This window comes from Nematolebias whitei, chromosome 21 (assembly GCF_014905685.2).
Source record: "Nematolebias whitei isolate Nwh7 chromosome 21, NemWhi1, whole genome shotgun sequence".
Classification (NCBI taxonomy): Eukaryota; Metazoa; Chordata; class Actinopteri; order Cyprinodontiformes; family Rivulidae; genus Nematolebias; species Nematolebias whitei.
This window is the reverse complement of record NC_056518.1, coordinates 10726419-10749456: the sequence shown is the minus strand read 5'-3', so window position 1 is coordinate 10749456 and position 23038 is coordinate 10726419. Positions and strand designations below refer to the sequence as shown.

Sequence of the window (23038 nt, the reverse complement as noted above, 5' to 3'; positions counted from 1 at the left end):
ATACAGGATTGTCTCATTGAGCCACCAGGACTCATTTACAAGAGAGACTTGTACCAGAAACTTGTACCAGACAAATAAGTACAGACAACAACAACAGTAAACAATGACAACAATAAACTACAGTAAAAATGCAGTTCAAATAAGAGTAGTGTACAAAACAATAAATCAGGGTGTGGTCAAACAAGGTAAAATACTAAAAACAAGAACATATTTGCTTTGATTTTTCTATTGACATCAAATATTTGAAACCCCTTGAAATTAATAAACTAATAAAATATTATTGTTCATAAATTTGTAAATAAAATAAAAAAAAACATTCTAAACATTTAAAGGTAGTGGTACTTATCTTGGGGGGAGGGTGTTAAGGTTATTGATAACCCGCAATAAAAAGGACTGAATTAATATTAACATTTTAAATACGTAACATTTTTGACATCTAAGACACCTTTGTTTTACAAACGCTCGCCCCACCACCTTGTCAACAATGGTAACACTTAACATTGTTGGATTATTTTTTGACCTGGTTTATAATAATAATAATAATAATAATGTCATCACAATGTCAGCACTGTATGTTTCCATACAATAGCGAAATTAGTCTCTGCATTTAACCCATCCACCACCAGGTGGTGCAGTGGGCAGCTATTGAAAGCGCCCGGGGGACATTTTGGGGATGAGGCGTACTGCCCATCCCCAAAATGTCCCCTTGAGCATGAACCTTGATACTATTTTGCTAGTCTTAGCTTTTAGCTGCTGTGTTGCAAATTTTAGCTTTAAGTTTGTACTTATTTAAGCTACTTTAAGTTTAGCTATTGCTTTGCTAATTGTACCTTTTGTGTACCGTTCTGCTTGCTTTAATCTTTATTTTGCTGGATTTAACTTTTTACTGCGCTGCTTGAGTTAGATTTTATAGCTGCTGTTTTCTTTCTTTTCTACTGCTAATTTTAACTTTTTTTTTTTTTTTTGGTGCTAATTATAGCCTTTGGTAATTTTAAACTTTGTTGAGTGTATTTTAGTTTTTGTGCTTATTGTTTTAATTTTAACCACACAGTTTCAGCTTATTTAACAAGTTCACCTCTTTTGTTTTTAGCTTTTATTGCATTATTTTCTATGCAGACAGGCAACATGTTCTTAACTGTTTTCTTGTTTAGTTAGTTTAGTTATTTAATACAGTGGATTTGACATTTTGCGTTTTTTTCAGTGCATGCGCGCCACCGTGTCCGCGCTCCCGCGAGGGAAACCCCACGTGACCCTCTCAGACCAATCGCTGTCCCCAATCGCCTATTTGTAACCGCGGTCCCGGCGCGCGCGCTTGTCTGCAGCAGAGAAGGCGGCAGGAAGACGCTTAAAGCCCCAAAACAAAGTGCTGTGAAACCCACGACCCCAGACCGAGATGTCGGAGGAAAAGCCGAAGGTGAGACGCAGAGGCTCTCAGAGCGGACCTTCAGCGAGCATGGCTGAGTCCAGATCCTTTGCTTCCGTTTCTTACATGTGCAATGTGAACGGGCCTGGTGTGCACGTTTCTGTAAAGCGGCGCAGTGTTTGTTTCGCAAATGAATGAGTGTCCGCGCACACGCTCAGGCTGCGCTGTTGCAAAACAACAAAACCACCCTGCAGCTTCTTTGTATTGGTCATGTTTTAATGGAAATGTATTTTACGCGCTTATGATTGTGAACTGTGCTACATTGTTGGCGCTTCGTGGAAACTGCCGTCGTGCTAGTTTGTCCGCAACGCCGCTAATGCCGCAGCTGCAGTAGCGGCAAAAGAGCGCAAATGGGAATGACGCACCATTTAAACAAAAAAGAACAAAAGCGGCGTTGATATTTTTTGCGTGTTTACTTGAATCCAGTGCTCGTTTGAACTCCGTGGAACAAAAACAAAGCTGCTAGCCAAGTTAGCCGTCAGCTAACTCTTAATTGATCCTGAAGGAGAGTAGCTCCGAGCCTGGAGCTAACGATGCTAACGCTAGCCTCTGCACAACATCCATCACGAAAATGACAAGTTTTAGCAAATGTTTCTATTCTAATTCATGCGTGTTGGCTGTAATTGGCTTGCATGCCTGTAAATATAGCGTTCACACCTGTCACACATTGTAAAACAGTGTTTTGTGGCGGAAGTCTGTCAGAAATGTATAACAGTTATGACATATTAGCCAGGTTAGTCTTTGTGTTGTAGCTATTTTCTGTGGCAGCTGTTTGGTTTTCATCAAACATGTGACTCTGAGTGCACAAATAAACATCTGGAAAATGTGGCATGACTGCTTTACTACAAGTCGCAACAATCACAGCTCAAGTGATATTGTTTTAAAATACATCTTGTCCAGTTTTTACCTTTTTTAAATGCAAGCTTTAAACTACAAGGTACAATATTATTGTTGATAATCCTGAAACATGATGGATAAACTTGTTTGTCTCGGCAGGAGGGAGTAAAGACGGAGAACGACCACATCAACCTGAAGGTCGCGGGCCAGGACGGGTCAGTTGTCCAGTTTAAAATCAAAAGGCACACGCCGCTCAGCAAACTAATGAAGGCGTACTGTGAACGACAGGTGAGCCGAACACCTGGTTTCTGTTTAACTGTTCTAACCACTTGTCCTTTAAAGTAAACTCACCGTCTTAGCTGGGCCTTTGAAATATATGCAAGCTGTTTCTGCACGTTTATCATCCTTACCCACCTTCATCTGCAGGGACTGTCAATAAGGCAGATCAGGTTCAGGTTTGATGGACAGCCTATTAATGAGACAGATACACCTGCACAGGTTAGTCGAAACGTTTTCTTTAAATCTTGATAAATGATACCTTTGCACTTGAGGCATCAGTGCAAACTTGCAGTTTCCAGTTGCGTGCATGCATATATATATATATATATATATATATAAATGTATATATGTGTTTATTTTTGTTGAATGGGGTTTGTTTTTCTTTGCTTTTTGCAGCTGGAGATGGAAGATGAAGACACCATAGATGTTTTCCAGCAGCAGACAGGTGGATGCTGCTAAGCTCGCCCCACCTCATTGAGCCCCATCTTCAGACCATGCCCTCAACCACCTTCACTGTCTCCCTCTCAATGGATTATTTCAGCTTATTGTTATTATAATTATTATTATATTGTTGTTTTCCCACTTCAAAGATGTCCATTATTTTCTTTGACAGGCATTTGCCTGTGTGTGTGTGTGTGTGTGTGTGTGTGTGTGTGTGGGGGGGGGGGGTCATGAATGAACATTTGTGTTTATAGAGTATTTTTATGGCCAGGCAGAACAAGTTTTCCTAACGTGTCACAGGCTGTAATTGGACCAACAGTCAGTCCTGGTTCAGCTCTGCTTCTGGCGCTGTTCAGTGAACACTTACCATCCAGCAGTTTGTCCCGATCGTCTTTAATTGGGGTGTGAGTCTCTGCAGGGGTCACAATCCGTGAACTTTTAAGAATGATTTCCAAACTGAAGAGCAGTCGGGACGTTGTTTCACTTCACATAATTGTCTGAATGGAAAGACTTGCTTTTCTGTGTTTAAAAAAACATATTTTAATTGTCGTTGCATTTATTTGTGCTTCTGTTCTCTTTTTTTTTTCTGCTTCTTATTTAAAAGAAGAAAAAAAAACCATTACCGATTAAAGTTAAATAATTTTTATCTTCCTGTACAGAATTACACAAATGGACGTTGGATTACTTTAGAGAGGTTTGGAATCCAAAGACATCAGTTTCATATTTATTGTATGTATTTGCAAGGTTCACCATCACTAAAATAAGCTTTTTTTTTTCCCATAGCTTGTATGTAAAATATATTGTTTTCAGGTAACTGGTATAGATATGTATTTTTTTAATTTTCGCTCAGGCAAAATACTTGTTCAGGGGGCAATAACTGTCAGGGCTGGATGTTGGGGGTCGTAGTATCTGTACATAGTTGTTTTTTATGTGTGCAAAGAAGTGGACTGACTTCTTGTAATTCTCTTCCATGTGGCTGTGCGTGAGGCAGTGGGCAGTTCCTGGTGGGGTTTGCTGGGGTCAGTCATCTGTTAAGTGACCGGACGGTTAACGAAAGACGAGCAGCTTCCAGTTGAGTGAGAAAATCTGCAGATTTTTATCGCTTCACTGCTGCGTTAGCTGTTGTACGTGAAATAAACTTGCTTAGCCCCAGTGTTGGAGGAGATATCGCAAGAGTTTAGTCTGCCTTTTTTTTTTTTTTTTTTTTAAGATAAGTGCAAACGTTTGTTTTCGTTTATCAGGTCGGGAAGGTCAGCTGGTGTAATTTGGGAGATGTTCTTGCCTTGTTCTACGTGGGTCACCAACTTTAGCTTCATTTGACCCTGTTGGTTCAGAACATGAAAAAAATGTGTCTGCCTTTGAAGCAGCTTGACCTTGAGCTCAAAATCTGCAAAACTAAGACTGAACACGAGCGGTAGTGTCAGAAAGGCAGTGGTTCAGAGCTACAAGATAAAATGGGACCATTAAGAAAAACGACCATTTTCTCATGTATTCATTATATGCATACTTTCAAACTATCAAAAGTCAAAGCCAGTATTTATTTTTAATCCTATATTAAGTATGCCTGCGTTTGTAGTTCAAAATACTCTGATCCAACTCCTGAACGTTGATTCTCCTTTTAAGCGTTTGTTGAAGTGTGGCGCAGACTAGTTTTATTAAAGACATGAGCGTGATTTCAGCTTTTCATCATAAAAAATAAGCACATTTTATCAACGTCTATGAATCAGTGTTCGACGTTCTTTTGTGTTTTTTTTAACTTCACTATCGGGACAAAAGTCTTTGAGGGGTTCAGCTGATCGACCCTCGTGAAGAAGAAGGGGGTCCAGGGTTCGTCATGTTTGTTTCTCTACTGATTTGTACATTATTTGTGGTCTTTTACTACTGTATACAATAAAAATAGTTTGGTACTCAGATTTCCTGCAACTGTTCATTGTTTTTATGTTTATTAGTTTGAATCCTCTCGTTGGAAGTTGTGTGATTTGTCGTGCACAAAAGTTCCAGTTCTTGCTTTGGTCCTCTTGGTGCTCGACATGGTGGAGCAGCGTGTCAGAAATGAACCACTTGGTGATGCCAGTGAACCACACACATCAGATTTGCTGCTTTTTCAGTTTAAAACCCAAGTGGTTCAAGAAAGCATGAACAAATTAAAAATGTGTAGACATGAAAATGACTTGAATGAAAAGGTGGTTAATGTAAAGTTACGATGAAAACAGGACGTTGGAAAGGTGCAACAATGATTTAAAGTCCTGGCATTCCTTGAATGAACCACCTGCTGCCTTTCATTCCACTTTAAGATATGCTGAGAAATGACTCGTTTTGGTCAAACCTTAAAATAGCATCCTGCTAATCTCATGTGGCAAAATGCCACGCCCAATGTGGAATATGACTAAACAACTACATCAACTTTTAGCTCTATATATGTTAAATAAACTGAGTTCTAGTTCTTTTAGTGTGTTGTTTTTTACTCTGGTTGCTGTGGCAGCCAGTTGATGTACTTGATTGAAATGATTACTTTCTGCAAGCTTCATGTGGTTTAAGATATTTTACAAACATGCTGTTGCTGGCTAACCTTATTTATCCCAGACACCTGGAGGCAATAAAAACTAGGACAGATTTTTTTAAGCTCTGTTCTTTAATGTCCTTTTTCCTAAAGTAAAATTAATATCTCTGATAAACCTAATTAGTGCAAATGGAACAGTTGGTTAGTCAAGCCAGGACTGAGGGAATGCTTTTGTTCTTGGGCAGCCTTTTCTGAATAAGAGTTCAACACACTCCTGTCGTGTCTGGCAGCAGGAAAGATTTACTCGTAGGTAAAGAGAGGGTGGAGCGATGCAGTCGGTATCTTCTGATCCTAATGTGACTAAAATAAATCAATTTGCCTGGGAAATTTACCGGTTGGTGGCTGGAAGTCTTATCAGAACATGGACAAACTGTTCCTCATGAACCTTTGATCATCATAAAAGATAAAAATCCAGTGGATTTCAAGAATCACTGTGCAGGTAAAATTACCTGTTCCTCTAATAAGTGAACTTTTGGAGACAACCCGATTCAAGATGACCACCACAGCAAACCAACCGTAGCAAGCGCAAAGACTCATGCTAGATTCATTAACCCTTAACCAGGAAAATCACTGTAATGACACTTTAATTGGAGATTTGACACTTTACCTGTGCTGTTGAGTCTTACCTTAAGCTGCTGTTTTCATACCATCGGCTCACAAAGACTCATATTCACATAGTTGAACCTTTCCGCTCTTTCCTGTTAGAGAAAGTCACTAATCTGCGAGTGATAATGGACCCTTCCTTGAAACTTAACAGTCAAGTAAACATGATTGTTAAATCCTGTTTTTTTCCAGCTTAGGCAAATTTCTAAACTGAAGCCCATATTGTCCAAAAATAACCTGGAGACAGTAATACATGCACTCATTACATCCAGACTCGATTACTGCAACTCACTCCTGTTTGGTATCAGTCAGACCTCCATTGCACGACTACAACTGGTCCAGAATGCTGCAGCCCGATTTTTAACCAGTACAGGCACAAGAGAGCACATTACACCAGTTTTGGCCTCACTGCACTGGTTACCGGTTCACCTTTGAATCCAGTTTAAAATCCTTCTGTTTGTTTTTAAATCACTGAACAGTTCTGCACCCTCCTATCTCGCTGATCTGCTGCAGCCATATGTCTCACTGCGTTCTCTGAGGTCAGCAGAGCAGTTGCTTCTCACAGTTCCAGGAACCCGTCTTAAGCTCAGAGGTGACAGGGCCTTCTCTGTCGCAGGCCCTAGACTATAGAATGAGTTCCCTCTACCTGTCAGGCAGGCCCCCCTCCCTCACAGTTTTTAAATCCCGCTTAAAAACCCACTACTGTTCCCTGGCTTTCATCACCAGATGATCTGTGTTGATCCTGTATGCATCACACTGTGCTAATCATTATGTTATTATCTGCTATTATGTTGTTTTTATATTTTGATTTTACATTATGTTATGTGTTGCTGTGTGCTTTGCCTGTTTGTTTCTGTCTGTACAGCACTTTGGTTGGCATTGTTGCTGTTTAAAGTGCTTTATAAATAAAATGGTATGGCGATCTTCCCATCACAGACCCACCTCCTCTAACCTCTGCGCCACTACACCATAGTTTCCTTTATACTTTATATTTTTGCTATTTTTTGGCGTAACTGGGACCTTGAGTACACTGTTTCGTTCCACCTCATGTACCACATGTGATGCAAATGGGAAATAAAGAACCTTGAACAAAAATGGTTAATACTTAGAGTCCATGTTTTAGGTATTGAGCAGTAGCTGAGGCTGATCTCAAAGATACTCCGACCAGCAAACCAATAGCTCAAGATCTGTTTTTAGCATTTACTGAAGCCAGCTCGGTGTTAGCTAAATATTTCATTTAATTTAGATTACATTGAATGTACAACTGATTAACGTCATCCACCTCAGTCAACAGAAAAATGGCTCTAACTCAGGTAGTTCTACAGATTAGTCGGAGCTGAGAGTCATCCTTAAGACATAACTCCAGCACTAACTCATCTCACTAGATCTTGTAATATCACATGGAATTAAACAAAATGGAGTTTTTAAGGTTTGACCTGAATGGCTACAACTTTTTCACTTTTCAACCCAAGGTGAACTTAGTTTTAAACCTGGCATGAAATGCAGCCAGCGGTATGCATTCCTTTAAGAAACAATAAGGATTTGTTTAAAATGAATACTTCTGAAGCAGATTATAAAATATGTTTTGTAATATCTGGTACCCAAAATAATAATAACATAATGTAATAATATAATATCCAAACCCCCATTGAAACAGTGTCAACTCGCCCACGGCTCAAATGAAATAAACCAAAAATCAGCTCTAAAAATATAAATAATAAAAATCGTATTAAAATAAACACAATTACTCTAAAAATCATTAAATGTGGGTTAGTAAACATTAGATCTCTTTCCTCTAAATCCCTATTAGTTAATGATCTGATAACTGATCATCATATTGATTTATTCTGTCTGACAGAAACTTGGCTACAACAGGAGGATTTTGTTAATATAAATGAATCCACTCCTGTTAATTATTTAAATTTATTTATTAACCTTTATTTAACCAGGCAAATCCCATTGAGATCACAGATCTCTTTTGCAAGGGAGGCCTGGGCCTGAAGGCAGACTAACATGCGTGTTTTTGATCTGTGGAAGGAAACCGGAGTACCCGGAGAAAACCCACGCAAGCACGAGAAGAACATGCAAACTCCAATGTCCACACATCTACTCATTCTCATCATCACACTCTAGGGGCTGTTTACATGACACCAGCCCCCGCCCTCTCTGAATCCAGAGGTTTTTGAACCCAGGTCTCAGAGTGGAGATTTTCAGGGGAACCACCTGCGGAGCTGTGAAAAGCCCCGAAAAGTGTAAAGTTGCACATGCACGTTACGGGCGTATATTTCAAGCATGACCAACGGCATATGGTGGCAGAGTATGACATAGAGTCTCTGATGAGCTTTCTTGATCAGGCTGGTGGTGTTGTTGCCCCAGATGAGGTTGTCATTCAAGTGTACACCCAAGTACTTGAAGCTGGAGACCACTTCCACTGCAGATCCTCCTATGTTCGGGATGGGGGTGGGGGGTGGTGTATTTGTTCTGTCTGAAGTCCACAATCATCTTCTTCACATTGATGTGAAGGTTGTTCTCCTTGCACCAGCTCTCCAGGTGTTCCACCTCCTGCCTGTAACTGGACTCATCATTGTTTGTGATGCATCCCACCACCGCTGTATCATCTGCAAACTTTATAATATGACATCCTGGATGGGTCGATGTACAGCCATACGTGAGCAGAGTGAACAGGAGAGGGCTCAGTACACAGCCCTGAGTGGAGTCAGTGCTGAGGGTGGAGGAGGAGAAGTTGTGGATCCTCATTGACTGTGGTCTGTTTGTTAAGAAGTTTAGGACCCAGTTGCAAATGGAGGGGCTTAGTCCTAGTGTGAGTAGTTTGTCCATCAGGGTTTGGGGGATCATGGTGTTGAAGGCAGACGTGAAGTCCACAAAGAGCATATAGATGTAGGAGTCCTTCTGCTCCAGGTGGGTGAGAGCAGTGTGGACCACAGAGGAGATGACATCTTCTGTTGATTGATTCTCGCGGTATGTGTACTGGTGAGGGTCCTCATTGAAGTTGATGGTTGTTTTGATGTGGGTCATGACCAGTCTTTTGAAGCATTTAGCGACTATCGGGGTGAGGGCCACTGATAGTGGTGCTGATGGTGGTGATAGCCGATAGTCATTCAGACCAGTCACTGTGGAGCTATGGCATAGAAATTAAGTATTTATTTATTAAGTATTTATCTAAGATTCATATTTATTAATACAGCCTCAAAATCATATTCTGTCTGACCATTTTTCAATAACCTTTGAGTTTACATTAAATGACTACACAGCCACTGAGAGTAAATTTCATTTTAGCAGATGTTTATCGGAGATCACAGAAACCAAATTTGAAGAATCTCTTCTATTGTTATTTTCCTCTGTCTTGCAGAGTAATGCAGTAGAGAGCCATGGTTTAGATGACCTGGTTGATAATTTTACAATTTCAATGCAAACTTTATTTGATAAAATTGCTCCGCTGAAAAAGAAAGTAATCAATCAAAGGAAACTGGCTCCTTGGTTCAATTCTGAGTTAAGTAATTTAAAGCAGGCATCTAGAAACCAGGAAAGAACATGGCGCTCCACTAACGTTGAAGGATTTAATTTAAGTTGGAGAGATAGCTTGCTAATGTATTAAGAAAAGCTCTCCGTAAAGCTAAAACTGTATATTATTAATATTTAATAGTTGAGAATAAAAATAATCCTAGGTTTCTGTTTAGTACGATTGCTAGACTAATTAAATGTCCCATTTCTGTTGAACCATGTATCTCTACAGCTATAAGTAGTGATGACTTCATGAGATTCTTAATAAATAAAATTATTTTAACTAGGGAAAAAATTCAAATCATTCTTCCTACTATTGTCTCTGGTTCCCTGTCAGATAAGGCAACTTTAGAAATGTCACTAGAACCTGATTTATGTTTAGACAGTTTTAGTCCTGTTGAGCTCTCTGAATTGTCTAAAATAATTGCTTCATTCCACATGTCTGCTAGATTTCATCCCAACCAGACTGATTAAAGAGGTATTTCCCCTAATTAATGTCCACATTTTGGATCTACTTAATGTTTTTAATGAATGGTTACGTACCACAGCGCTTTAAGATTGCTGTATTTAAACCTTTACTTAATAAGCCTGATCTTGATTCAGGAATTCTAACCAATTATAGACCTACAGTATATCTAATCTAACATCCATCTCAAAATTTCTAGAGAAAATAGTTGCAGGTCAGTTGCATGAACATCTGGACATAAATAATCTGTTTGAGGTGTTTAAGTCAGGGTTTAGCGCATCATACAACAGAAACGGCACTGGTAAAAGTTACAAATGATATTCTCATGGCCTCAGACAATGGACTTGTGTCTATACTGGTCCTGTTAGACCTCAGTGCTGCAGTTGATACAGTTGATCACAATATTTTACTACAGAGGCTTGAATATGATATTGGGATTACAGGAACAGCTCTAAATGGTCTAAATCATATTTATTTGATAGATTCCAGTTTGTAAATGTAAATAATTAATCTTCTTCATACACCACAGTTAGTCATGGAGTTCCTCAGGACTCAGTGCTCGGACCAATACTCTTTACTTTATATATGCTTCCATTAGGTAAAGTTATTAAACAACATGGGATACATTTCCAGTGTTATGTTGGTGATACACAGTTATATGTGTCTATGAAACCCAATAAATCCAATCACTTACTTAGATTAAAAGCATGTCTTAAAGACATAAAAACATGGATGACCCTAAATTTTCTGTTTTTAATCTCAGACAAGACTGAGGGTGTAGTTGTTGGACTTGAGCATTTTAGGAATACATTTTGCAGTCTTTCACTTTCTCTTGATGACATTAATTTGGTCTCCAGTTCAAAAAATAAAAAGCTTGGTGTTTTTGGGGGGCGTGGCTGTGGCTGAGTGGTTAGAGCAGTCATCTTCCAATGCAAGAGTTGGGGGTTCAATTCCACCAGCAACCACATGCAGAAGTGTCCCTGTGCAAGACACTGAACCTCTCATTGCTGCCAATGTGTGTCACATCGATGTATGAATGTGAAAGCACTGATTACCGGTAGTCTTTGTGGAGATAAAGAAGAGTGCTGTATGAATGGGGAATTCAGGGCACAAACTGTATAGTGTAAAGCGCTTTGAGTATCTTGATAAGATAGAAAGGTGCTATATAAGTACAGTCCATTTACCATTTTTGATCAGGGTATGTATTTTAAGCCTCATATTAAAAATGTTACCAGAACTGCTTTCCTCCACCTGCATAATATCGCTAAAATTAGAAACAAGTAGTCCAAAAATGATGCAGAAAAACTGGTCCATGCATTTATCACATCTAAGTTGAAATATTGCAATGGTTTATTATTTTTGTGAAAAAACGTCTTTAAAAAGTCTTCAGTTGATCCAAAATGCTGCTGCCAGAGTCTTAACTGGAGTTAATAGGAGAGATCATATTTCTCCAGTTTTAGCTTCTCTCCATTGGCTCCCTGTCAAATCCAGAATTGAATTCAAAATCTTACTTATAACCTACAAAGCCCTCAACAACCTAGCTCCATCTTATATTACAGATCTTGTTGTTCCATATTTGCCTAACAGAACACTTCGCTCTCAGTCTGCAGGTTTACTTGTGGTTCCTAGAGTTACCAAAAGCAGAATGGGAGGCAGATCTTTCAGTTATCAGGCTCCGCTCTTGTGGAACCAACTTCCAGTTTCTGTCCATGAGACTGACACATTGTCCAGTTTTAGACTGGGATTAAGATTCTCCTTTTTGATAAATCCTATAGTTAGGGTTGGCTTGGTCTCCTGAGCTGTCTCTTAGTTATGCTGCTATAGGCTTAGACTGCTGGAGGACAAACTGACCACATTTCGTCAAACGAATATTTACAAATGAATGCAAATGAATAGCTTGTATTTGTAACTATTTCTATCTTAACATGTGTTTTTTTTTTGTCTTCCTCCAATAGAAAATACATCTGGACCTGTCATTCTGTGTTAGTTTGTCTCTCCTTCTTGTCCTCTCAACCAGCCGGTCAAAGCAGATGGCCACTCGCCCTGAGCCTGGTTCTGCTGGAGATTTCTTCCTGTTCAAAGGGAGTTTTTCCTTTCCACTGTTGCCTTTGTGCTTGCTCAAGATGGGAGACTGTGAAGAAGTGAAGATTCAACATAATCTGCTGCTTCCTTAGACAGAGAACTTTACTTTTATAAAGTATAATGTATATGTATAATGTATTTATAATGTATGTGAATGTCTTTGTACAGTGCCCTGAGACAACGTCTGTTGGGACTTGGCACTGTCTAAATAAACTGAATTGAATTAATAATAATCATAATAATAATGTTTTTTGCAGGCATACAGTCAAATATTAAAAATTAAAGTAAAAGTTGAGTCAATCTATAGTTTAGTTTTAGTGTTCTGAAACGTATCCATCTTTTTGTAAATCACTCAGGTTTGAAGCTTTATTGTCCCAGCTGGGTTTCTGCACATACCTTGGCTTGTCAGGTAATAAAGTGCCGGATATGTTTCAGCTCTGTTCATATCCATCAGTGCGTCAGCAAAGCAAAGGTCACAGTTCTGCCGTTGTTTGGTTTCCTGTTAATAAAAAGAAACATTAGCTTTCTAACCGACACAGTATTTTTTACATTCACGCTCAGATTTCGGCTCATCTGTCAGTGAGCGTGCTGAAAGTGTGAGCGCACACACGCAGAACGCGGCGCAGCCCTCCCCTCTGGCAGATGTGTGTCGTCAGATTTGTAGCTGAGGCAGGATGAGTGACAGGCGGGCCAGTGATTTGCATGGTGGTTAAAAGGAGTTGCAGGTGCAGGGTTCTCCTCACAGACCAGAGCAGATGTGGAATGTTCCACTTCTGCTGTTTGGCTTCATGTGAATCAAGAGGAAACACATTTTAATGAAGTTTGTTTGATTTATTGCTTTATTTTTTGAGCTCATTATGAAGACTACTAAGTTTTCTTTTGTTTGAGACTAAATTAAAGGAGCAAATCACTGCTTTTCCCTTCAACATGGAGACCTTATTACCAGCCAGCAACTGAAGCATCCTTCCATGATGTCCGAGCAGATATTTATCCTTTTCCTTCTTTGGAGTTTGAGGGTCGCTGACACAACAACCGGCTCATGGAGGCAGTGCGCAGGTATTAAACCACCTGATTTATTTCTGTTTACTTCTTTCTCCTCTTCACGCTCCATTACCTCATCTCAGTTCAGCACGAGCGATGTACAGTTAATGATTATCTGGTGGATTGTTTACGGTTTCCTGGGAATGCCCTGCAGCTAAAATTCTTTTGGATAATTCCAACTGTCTGTGTCTGCTCACAGGGAGTGCTTCTGTGTGTGCGCTTAATGACTTAAATTAATACACACAAACAAGTAGAGACATTAAACAAATTCTGTTACAATTTTATAGCCATATCAGGACAAATATTTATGTGATGCCTCATCAGTCTTAGAGTATTTCCCCATCCGTCTCACTTACAGAGGAATATCTTGTCGTATTCCATAACAACCCAACCCAAACCTCATTAAAGTTCGACCATCTCCTGGGGCTGTTTCTCACACCAGGGTGGGGACATTAATGTATTTATTAGTTTACTGCTTTTGTGTTCAAGCTTTTTCACTCTTAAAACCAAACTACACTTTAGACAGAAAGTGATGAAAAATTCTCTTAATTATCTGCTATTTTCACAAAATCGGACAAAAATGACGAGAATAACTATTTTTATTGGAAAGACTTTCTGAATATAAATAAATTATTGTCTCAAAAATGTGGGTTTGTTCTTTTGCTGTACATCACCAAAGTAGCATTTGAAGTGTTTCAATAAATAAGACCAAATTGACTATGGTGACATTATTCACATGAATGCCCCTGCTAGCTCCTTGCAGATGTTGGATGCTGTCTACCATGACGCACTATGATTCATAACTGGTTGTAACTACCGTACCCATCACTGCACCCTGTACTCCTTGGTCAGTTGGTCATCATTATCTACATGCAGGCTCTCACACTGGTTCATTTTCATCTATAAATCCCTCCTTGGTCTGCTACCTTCTTATATCTCCTCCCACTTGTCACACCGTCAGTGCAGTTACAACATGCGCTCTCAGGACATCATTACCTGCAGCGTTCCCTCAGTGCAAACTGAACTTGGCAAAAAGGCCTTTTCCTTCTCAGCTCCTGCACCTGGAACACCTTGCAACAGGAACTGAAGTTGTCCTCCTTGATTTATTTAAGGAGTTTCAAACATTTGATGTCAATAGAAAAATCAAAGCAAATATGTTCTTGTTTTTAGTATTTCACCCTGATTTACTGTTTAATACACTACTCTTATTTTAATTGCATTTTACTGTAGTTTATTGTTGTCATTGTTGACTGTTATTGTTGTCTGTACTTTATATGTTCCGTCTGGAACAGGTCCCTCTTGTAAATGAGTCCTCGTGACTCAAAGAGACTAGTCTGTATAAATAAAGGTTGAATGCATGGAAAAAAATGCACAAATAAAAGCGAGAGAAAATGCATTTTCTACGAAAATGCAACGTGAATGCACTCTGCAGAGCGGAGGCTAAAATGTGCAGAACACAAGCTTAAAGCAGCTGAACCGTAGCTAAAAGCAGCTGAACACAAGCTAATAACAGGTAAAACAGGTCTCTCTTGTAAATGAGTCATTGAGACTCAATGAGACTAACCTGTATAAATAAAGATTGAATGAATCATAGATGCAAAACAGAAAACAAAAACAGCAATCCAAAAAAGTCCATGCTCAATAATCCAGGTATACAATCCAACAATTTTCAGTGAGGTCATCTGGACAGTTTCATTTTTTTGCTGAAACGTTTCACCTTCCATCCATATCCATCCAAAACGTTTCAGAAAAAAAAGAAACTGTCCAGATGACCTGACTGAAAATTGCTGGAAAAACAGCAATCCAACAGCAAAAAAATTAAAAAAAAGCAGCAGAGGAGTAGCTGAGATTACATAAACTGCAGCTAGAATTAACAAAACAAGCTAAAAATAACAACAGGGTAACAAAAATTATGAAGAAACTACAAACAGGAAAATGATAGTATGCTGACTCAGCATTCACTGAATAAGTTATTCATCCAGTCTCTGAGGGATTTAACTTCTATTGTTTATGTTAAAAAAACATTGAAACATGGGAAGTTTATATCTGACAAATCCTTTTTCAGAACCAGCTAATTTACATCTTGTGCTTCCCGTCCCTCAGGCTGGTCCATTTAGGCCTTTTTATTTCCTTATTGTCCTCAGACCTGCCACCCCTGGATCTTCTGTCCTTTGTTCTCGAGAGGGACACCTCCAAACTTGTGTCCGGGGTGCATGTGGAGCAGTCGGATGGGGTGAGGGGCGTCCATTTCCTGAGCCCCGATGCCTTCATGAGCTTCCCCTCCTCCCAGCTATTGGTGAACTGTGACCTTTTCCCTAAACAGTTTTCCATTGTTTCAACATTTAAAGTAAATCACATCGCACCAAAGGTGAGCGTCTGTCAGAGTTCTGCTTTAGTGTAGCTGACAATAAGAGAAGACTCATGTTTGCTCAAGATGTTGAGAAGCAAAACTGAAATAAGTTCAACTATTTTTCATCAAAGCGTGTCTTGAGGTTGTTTTCTTTTTGTCTGACAGAGAAATGAATACATCTTTTCATTGCTGGAACCAAAGCACGGAGAGAAAAATGCAGCGCAGGACATGGAGGATACTTTAAAAAAGGATAAGAAGATGAATTTGTCTGGAGAAGAGCAGCAGATGAAGAAAAAGCCCAACAGGAAACATGAGGAACCGGGGCGAGTCATCCTCGGCCTGAAGTTATCCCAGAGCGGGCTGCATTTCTTTTTTAAAGGCCGTCAAGAGGCTGTGGAGCGCGGGATGTTTCGAGGCATCTCACTGGATGACAACCAGTGGCACACTCTTATTTTAGTTGTGCAACATCATCACGTGAGGCTCACAGTGGACTGCAAATCACCTCTGGAAATGTAAGCTCAGTCGTTTATCGCCCTCTGCCGAAAGGCAACAACCGTACACTAATGGTTTGTTTGTTCTTGTGTTTGACTGTTAGCAAAATATCTTACAAACCACAAGAAAAGTTTTACACTGGATGAACATCAACTACTTATCTTTTGGAGCCAACTCCTTCCAAGAAGGCGGTTAAACAACAAAAAAAAAACTCTAAAAGAGCTATAATCCTGTCAGTTCTACATATCCTGAGCATAGCTGAGAGTTATTCACAATCAGAGTCAGAGTCAGAGTCAGAGATTCTTTATCGTCATTCGCACCTCATGTGGTACATGTGGTGGAGCGAAATTATGTACACAGGGTCCCAGTTACATCCAACAATAAAATGTATAAGAAAAACAGTAATAACATCTAAGATATGAACTAAGAAAAACATCAACTAAATATACACTAAGCACTCATAACATAAAACATTGAACATCAGCACAAACATGAACATGAGTCTGTGAGCAGATGTGCACGCATGAACACATCAACATTGAAACAGATCAGCAGCAACATGAAACAGATCAGCAGCAACATGATATGGTTTTTCACAGTGATTATTCTAGTTAGAGATTCATGAGTCTAACAGCCTCAGGGTAGAAGCTGTTCCTCAGTCTAGTGGTTCTACACTTAATGCTCCTTAACCTCCTTCCTGAGGGGAGTGGGGCAAAAAGTGTGTGTGCTGGGTGAGTGGGGTCCTTCTTGATGCAGGTGGCCCTCTTCCTGCATCTGGAGGTGTAGATGTCTGTGATGGTGGGGAGACTGATTCCGACAGATTTCTGTGCAGCCTTCACCACTCTCTGCAATGCTCTTTACATTACTTCTTGCTTTACAAACTTTAGTGTTGCCTGTTGAAGCCATCCCTTTTTGTGTGTTGGTAAAACATCAAGATTATATTTAGCCTGTTAGAAAGTTTTTTTTATTTCCTGGCTGCTCCCTTCATCAGGGGTCACCACAGTGAACTAAGATGCTCGAAGACTTGACAATTGTTTTTACGCTGGATGTCCTTCCTGACGCAACCACTGAGCTACCACGGCCTCTGTGTGGAGCAGAGAGCTGCTAGGACACCCGGAAGAACAGATGGTGCGGGTTAAGTGCCTTGCTCAAGGGCCCAGAGTGGGACGAATGAAGGTGGAGGCAGGTGTGGGTGATTTACCTATCCCATCCACATTTTGATGTTGTCGGTAGCGGGAGTTGAACCAGCAATCTTCTGATTACAGGCCCACCTTCTGTAGCCTCTGCGCCACCGCTCCACTATTAGAAACCTGTTAGAAAGTAATTGTTGTCTGTAAATCTAGAACTGCTTAACATTTAGAGTCTATCTGATAAGAGATGACTGCCACCACGAATATCAACAAAAAATATCTATAACTCAGTTAAATGGTAAATGGACTGTACTTATATACAGTAGCTCCTTTCTATCTGATCAAGATACTCTACTCTGTGTCCTCATGTAGCCGTTCATACAGCACTCTACTAGATCTCTACTAGATCTCTACAGAGAATAATCAGTGCTTTATCACATTCATACACTGATGGGACACACATCAGAGGCAATGGGGGTTCAGTGTCTTGGGACACTTCAACATGTGACTACTGGTGGAATCTAACCCCCAGCTCTTACATTGGAGGACGACTGCTCCAACCACTGAGCCACAGCTGGCCCCGCTCTAAGCCGTGGTTAAATGTAGCTGAAATTTGATGTGGTAGTAGCTGAGAGTCATTTCCAACACATAGTGCGACATCTGTGCTTAATCTCGTGCAAAAAGCTACTTCTTGGTAATCTCTCAACATCTGTTGATGTTAGTTGAAAACCCTCTGGCATGATAGGTGCGGGCGATGTGCATTCCTTCAACAAATGCTCGGCATTTATTATTTTATTATTTTCTTGCTTGTGCCTGATCTCTGTTTGCCTCCCAGCATCATTTCTTCTTGTTTACTGCACTTGAGGTTTATAGTAGTTGATTCTTCGTTGCAATGCACTGCTTCTACTCCAAAATGTGCTCACGCCCTGTCATATCCTGGTGGGCTGACAGTGATAGATTTTGGTTTTAGAGGAAAGCTCCTCTGGCACCTCTGCTGATGTACTTCAGTTCATGTTTCCTGTTCAGTTCGTCAAAGACTGATCTGAGGGAAACTGCTTGAGTTACAGCAAATTCAGCTTTCTTACAGAAGGAAAACAACTTACTTCATCTGTATCAAATAACAATCTTTCATTGCAAACAGCGTTCCCGCCAGGCCTTTCCCCTCAGACCTCAACATCCAGGGATCCAGAGTCCACGTCGGCAGTCGGGGCAGATGGAAAGGCTTGTTTTCAGTAAGCTGCATCTAAAACTTGTGATGCTATTCCAAAGTAAGTTAGATAAATATCTCACTTGTTGTCCCCAAATTCAGGGTCTTCTTCGACAGCTGGTTCTCGTGCCAAACGTAGACACCGCATACCAGATGTGCCCCTCCTCTGACCCCCAGCTCGCAGCTCTGTCAGTCCCCCCGCTGCTCCTAGACCTGCCTGTCGGAACACAGCAGGACGACAGACGGACAACTTCCTCTGGTAATTTGCAGTCACTTCATAAGGAATGCGATGGGTACCAACAAGAGTTTAGATCCTTGATCGCTCTGCTTCATCAATGTGATCTGTCAGAAAGCATGCAGCAAGTGTCAGTGGGTTTGGAGAGTTCATGCTCCGAGCTGCTGCAGGGCCAGCTGTGGTTTGATCCGCTCAAGAGGGGCCTCTACCTCTGCAACGGTTCATCGTGGATCACTGTGTTGGAGGGTAACAACTAGCCCAAACAGGTTTATTTTCCTGTTAGTTTGGCAAGTGATACAATTATGTTTCCATCAACACAGATCATAAAAGGCTGGACTACGTGTTGGAACATCAAGTCCTCTCCACCAGCTCAGAGACGCACGATGTGGAGGTATTCATCCAACGTCCTCTTAAGAAAAACGTAGATGACTTAATTTTTTACACACACACACAAAAACAACTTAAAAATCTGTCACTTAATGAGCTGAATAAAAGCCATGCAAACAAAGCACTGTTCTGTAATTAAAAAATATTAAGATAGAGTTGATTGAGTCCATTTTTTTTAAATTACCGTAATAACGCGCCACTTCACAACAAGCCAAGTCAAGTCATATTCAAATCCGACTAAAACATAATGCATTCACAAACAGTCCATTATGAAATGCCAATTATTAGAACTATTGTCAATCTAAGGAAACCAATAGATTTAGCTGAACCATGAGCTGGATCAATCATTGCCAATCAGAGCAGTCACTACATGATTGATAACTCAGATTCGTTTCTTTGTTGTTTTATTTTTGAACAGCAGTTTAGTTTTCATACACACTACACTATATTTTGGGATGGAAAAACAAAGGTCTGTGATTTAGCCCCGAGGGCTCAAAGCAGGTCAGCACACACTCTTACCCGTGGTACGGTTTATTAAAGGTTTGCTTTGTTCAAGGCACAGCGATCTATATTTTCATTGAGTGATTGAGGTTCTTCAAAAATAAAAACAAGGTTTTACTATGTTAAAGACGACGTTGTATTTTAAAGGTTTGCGCAGTATTCTAGTGAGCTTTGTTTGCTGGTGTACTTGAATAAAGCAACCCTATCTTGAAAGGCACCTCAGTTTTTGGGAGTGAACAAAAAAGCACAACCGTGTGAAAGTCAAACAAGGTTAAGTCAGGTCCTCTGGACGGATTCTTCTTGTTGAAACATTTCGTCTTTTATCCAAAAGACTTTCCAAAGATCCAAAAGTACGAGACGTTGTACAAAAGACAGTCTGAGGAGCTGCAACAAACTCAGTCTTATAAATAGCACCTTCTCAGAGTGGATCAACCAGTTTGCTGTTGACAACCAAAACCAGCTGCTCACATGATCAAGGAGGACCATCAGCCTAACAATGGATCATTAGCATCCTGATGGCTGTTTACTGTTCACAGAGGGCTGAGTGATACTAGCAATCACAACATTGTAAGAGGGGGACAGTTGAACCCGGAGGCCTCCACCCCTGTTTAATGATGGACGATTTCTCTTCACAAAGATGGCCTCCTTTACTCCTCTCTCAAACCATCGTTCCTCTCTATCCAGGATGTGCACATCTTCATCCCTGAAAGAGTGACCGCTGGCCTGGAGATGAGTGTAGACCGCAGAGTCCTGGCCTGATGATGTTGATCTTCTGTGCTGGTCCATCCTTTTGGCCAGTGGCTGTTTAGTTTCCTCGATGTAAGACTGATCACCCTCCTGACACTGAACAGCATACACAACATTACTCTGTTTGTGCCAGGGGACTGGATCTTTGGGATGAACCAGTCTTTAATGTATTTTGGGGTTTAAAAGCCACTGGGACGTTATGTTTAGAAAATAAATGTCTCAGTTTCTCTGATACTCCCACAACATATGGAATGACCACTGGTCTGGGTCTGGGTTCCTCCTTTTGTTGTTATTGCCAGTATCACTCAGCTCTCTGTAAATGGCAAACAGCCATTAGGGCAGTAATGATCTGTCTTTAGTCTGATGGTCCTCCTTTTTCATGAGAACAGCTGCCACCTGCAAACTGGTTGATCCACTATGAGAAGGTGCTATTTATAAGACAGAGTTTGTTGCAGGATCTCAGACTGAAGAAGTCTTTTGGATAAAAGACGAAATGTTTCAACAAGAAGAATCCATCCAGAGAGGACCTGACTTAACCTTGTTAGATTTATCTACCTGGTTTACTGAGCACGCATTAGGAAACAAGCTGATTTAACATTGATTAAGTGACTTAATATTTTTTAGCATGCCCAAAATGGGCTTAATTATTCAACTGATCAGTCGGTCTATAACTTGCTTTTTTTATTTTTACTGTCTTACAACAATTTTTTATTTTCGTTTGATTTTCAGGTGTTTCAGATTCCTGGTGTAGGTCTGATGGCTGCTATGGCTCACCGGTCCTCAGCCTCCGGCTCAGCTGTGTATCTGTGGACCCATTCAGGTTTCCAGCTCTACCAGAATATCAGCACATATGGAGCTCTGGCTTGGAGACATTTCAGAATGGGAAAAAGGGTATGAGACATTACAGAAGAGATCACACCTAGTTTTCAACTAAGGTCTTACATCAACCTCCATTTCTCGTGTTTTGTGGTTTCCATAGATGTTTCTTGTCGTGTCTAATTCTGGGGCTGGTACAGACAAGCAGCTTAATAAAGAGTCAGAGATGGATTTTTCTGTCATTTACAAGTGGAGCAACAGAAGAAAACGATTTGTGCAGTTCCAGATGCTGCAGACCTATTGTGCACGAGATTGGGAGGCCTTTAGCATCGGTCAACATACGTATCTAGCTGTGGCCAATCATAGACAGGGTAAAATGAATCATCTGTGAAGCTAAAAACATTTGGCTTGGTTAGTTTCAGTCAAATCTGGAATGCTTCATTGTTTTCTTTTTACTGTTATGTTTTTAAGGTAACAATAATCACACGATAAACAGTGTGATATACAGATGGAGCAGATCGACAAAGTCTTTCGAGGTGCACCAGTTGCTGCTCACTTCAGGCGCCTACGACTGGGAGTTCTTCACAGTTGGACCGTATCATTTCCTGGTGGTTGCAAACGCTTTCGATGGCGTGACCACTTCTGTGGACTCTGTCATCTATGTTTGGATGGACGGAAGATTTCATGTGTTTCAGACGATCAAGGTGTGTGGAAACAAACCAGTGGCATGAAAAACAATTGGAAATGACCTTAGAAATTATTTAGACTCCCTAACAGTGTCGCTGAGAATGTGTTTGAACATGGAGTTAAAGTTAATAGCACTTGAAGTAAACATTTGGCTACATGATTACCCTGCCATTCATCTTCTCATCCAGCTGGGCTTTGATTTCCTCTGAGGAGATCCGTATCTCTGAGATGAGTATGAAAAATGATCTTATCTTCGCAGGCAGAATGAAGCGAGCGCAAAGATAAAAGGAAAATAGGGAGGAAGGAACATGTACGTGAATGCATTTAAGACTGGGGCCAAAAATAGATAGTGCGGTTTGGCACGATTTGCCTGAGCGCTGTGTAACTGATAGAGAACAATTTATTTGAATCTCACCACAATTGATGTGAGTGTGTTGACACATTGATGGCCACGAGAGAAAACGCTGAGAGATGTGTAATTAAGGGGAACTCCAGGGGTGGAAGAGAAGCTTCACTAAAACACCTCGAGGCATGGTAGCAATAAAATGACTTCAAATCTTTGGAGAAAAACCTGAACCCAGACTTTTGACATGTTTCAGCGGCACAAACATTGAGACTCCATGAGGCAATGCCAGTCTGGGAAATGACAATATTTGGACAATATATTAACAGACATCAACTTATTTCTCGTGATTCTTTAACTCATCTACAGTTAAAACACGTCAGACTCTGACAAAACTATTCACATCTCCATTATCAAGTTTGTAAGTTTGAAATGTTGAACCAAGATGGAGATCATGGTGAACATTTTACCTGCCAAGCAAAAATCCTGGCCTTGGTAATTAGCCTATATTAATTTACCAAAATAATGCAAATGGGGAGTAGGAATGATTCTCCATCTACCTGCACGGACCTAAGTCTATGGAACAGTTCAGTTCCGCGGGGAACTTTGAATGTTCTGTGTCTGCCAGACCCGGTTCTGGAGGCAGTCATTGTCCTGTGATGCAGTCGTTACTATCATCATGCTGCTAATGGGACCAAGCTGCTAACTGGACCTCACTGCTAGCAGAACTACATTGCTAACAGGACCATGCTGTAGCAGAACCACATTGTTAACAGGACCTCACTGTTAGCAGAACCACATTGCTAACAGGACCACCCTGTCAACAGGACCACACTGCTAATAGGACCACACTGCTGACAAAGCCACATTACTAACAGGACCATGCTGC

The 23038-nt window shown here is 40.4% G+C and overlaps 2 protein-coding genes across 2 annotated transcripts in view; both read left to right on the top strand.

Annotated features, from left to right (window-relative positions):
* The first annotated feature begins 1281 nt into the window (after positions 1-1281).
* Positions 1282-3360, top strand: sumo3a (small ubiquitin like modifier 3a). Its single transcript, XM_037694586.1, has 4 exons — positions 1282-1414; positions 2420-2548; positions 2687-2758; positions 2936-3360. Exons 1-4 carry the CDS (start codon positions 1394-1396, stop codon positions 2996-2998), a joined length of 285 nt encoding a protein of 94 aa, XP_037550514.1. The 5' UTR covers positions 1282-1393; the 3' UTR covers positions 2999-3360.
* Positions 3361-13184: 9824 nt separating this feature from the next.
* LOC119427005 (thrombospondin-type laminin G domain and EAR repeat-containing protein-like) overlaps positions 13185-23038 on the top strand; it is an 11958-nt gene continuing 2104 nt past the window's right edge. The window contains exons 1-10 of the mRNA XM_037694579.1: positions 13185-13269; positions 15399-15622; positions 15770-16116; positions 18368-18458; positions 18536-18692; positions 18783-18914; positions 18989-19059; positions 21033-21194; positions 21283-21490; positions 21591-21823. Of these exons, the coding sequence (XP_037550507.1) occupies positions 13185-13269; positions 15399-15622; positions 15770-16116; positions 18368-18458; positions 18536-18692; positions 18783-18914; positions 18989-19059; positions 21033-21194; positions 21283-21490; positions 21591-21823 (1710 nt within the window). The remainder of the gene's footprint in view (positions 13270-15398; positions 15623-15769; positions 16117-18367; positions 18459-18535; positions 18693-18782; positions 18915-18988; positions 19060-21032; positions 21195-21282; positions 21491-21590; positions 21824-23038) is intronic.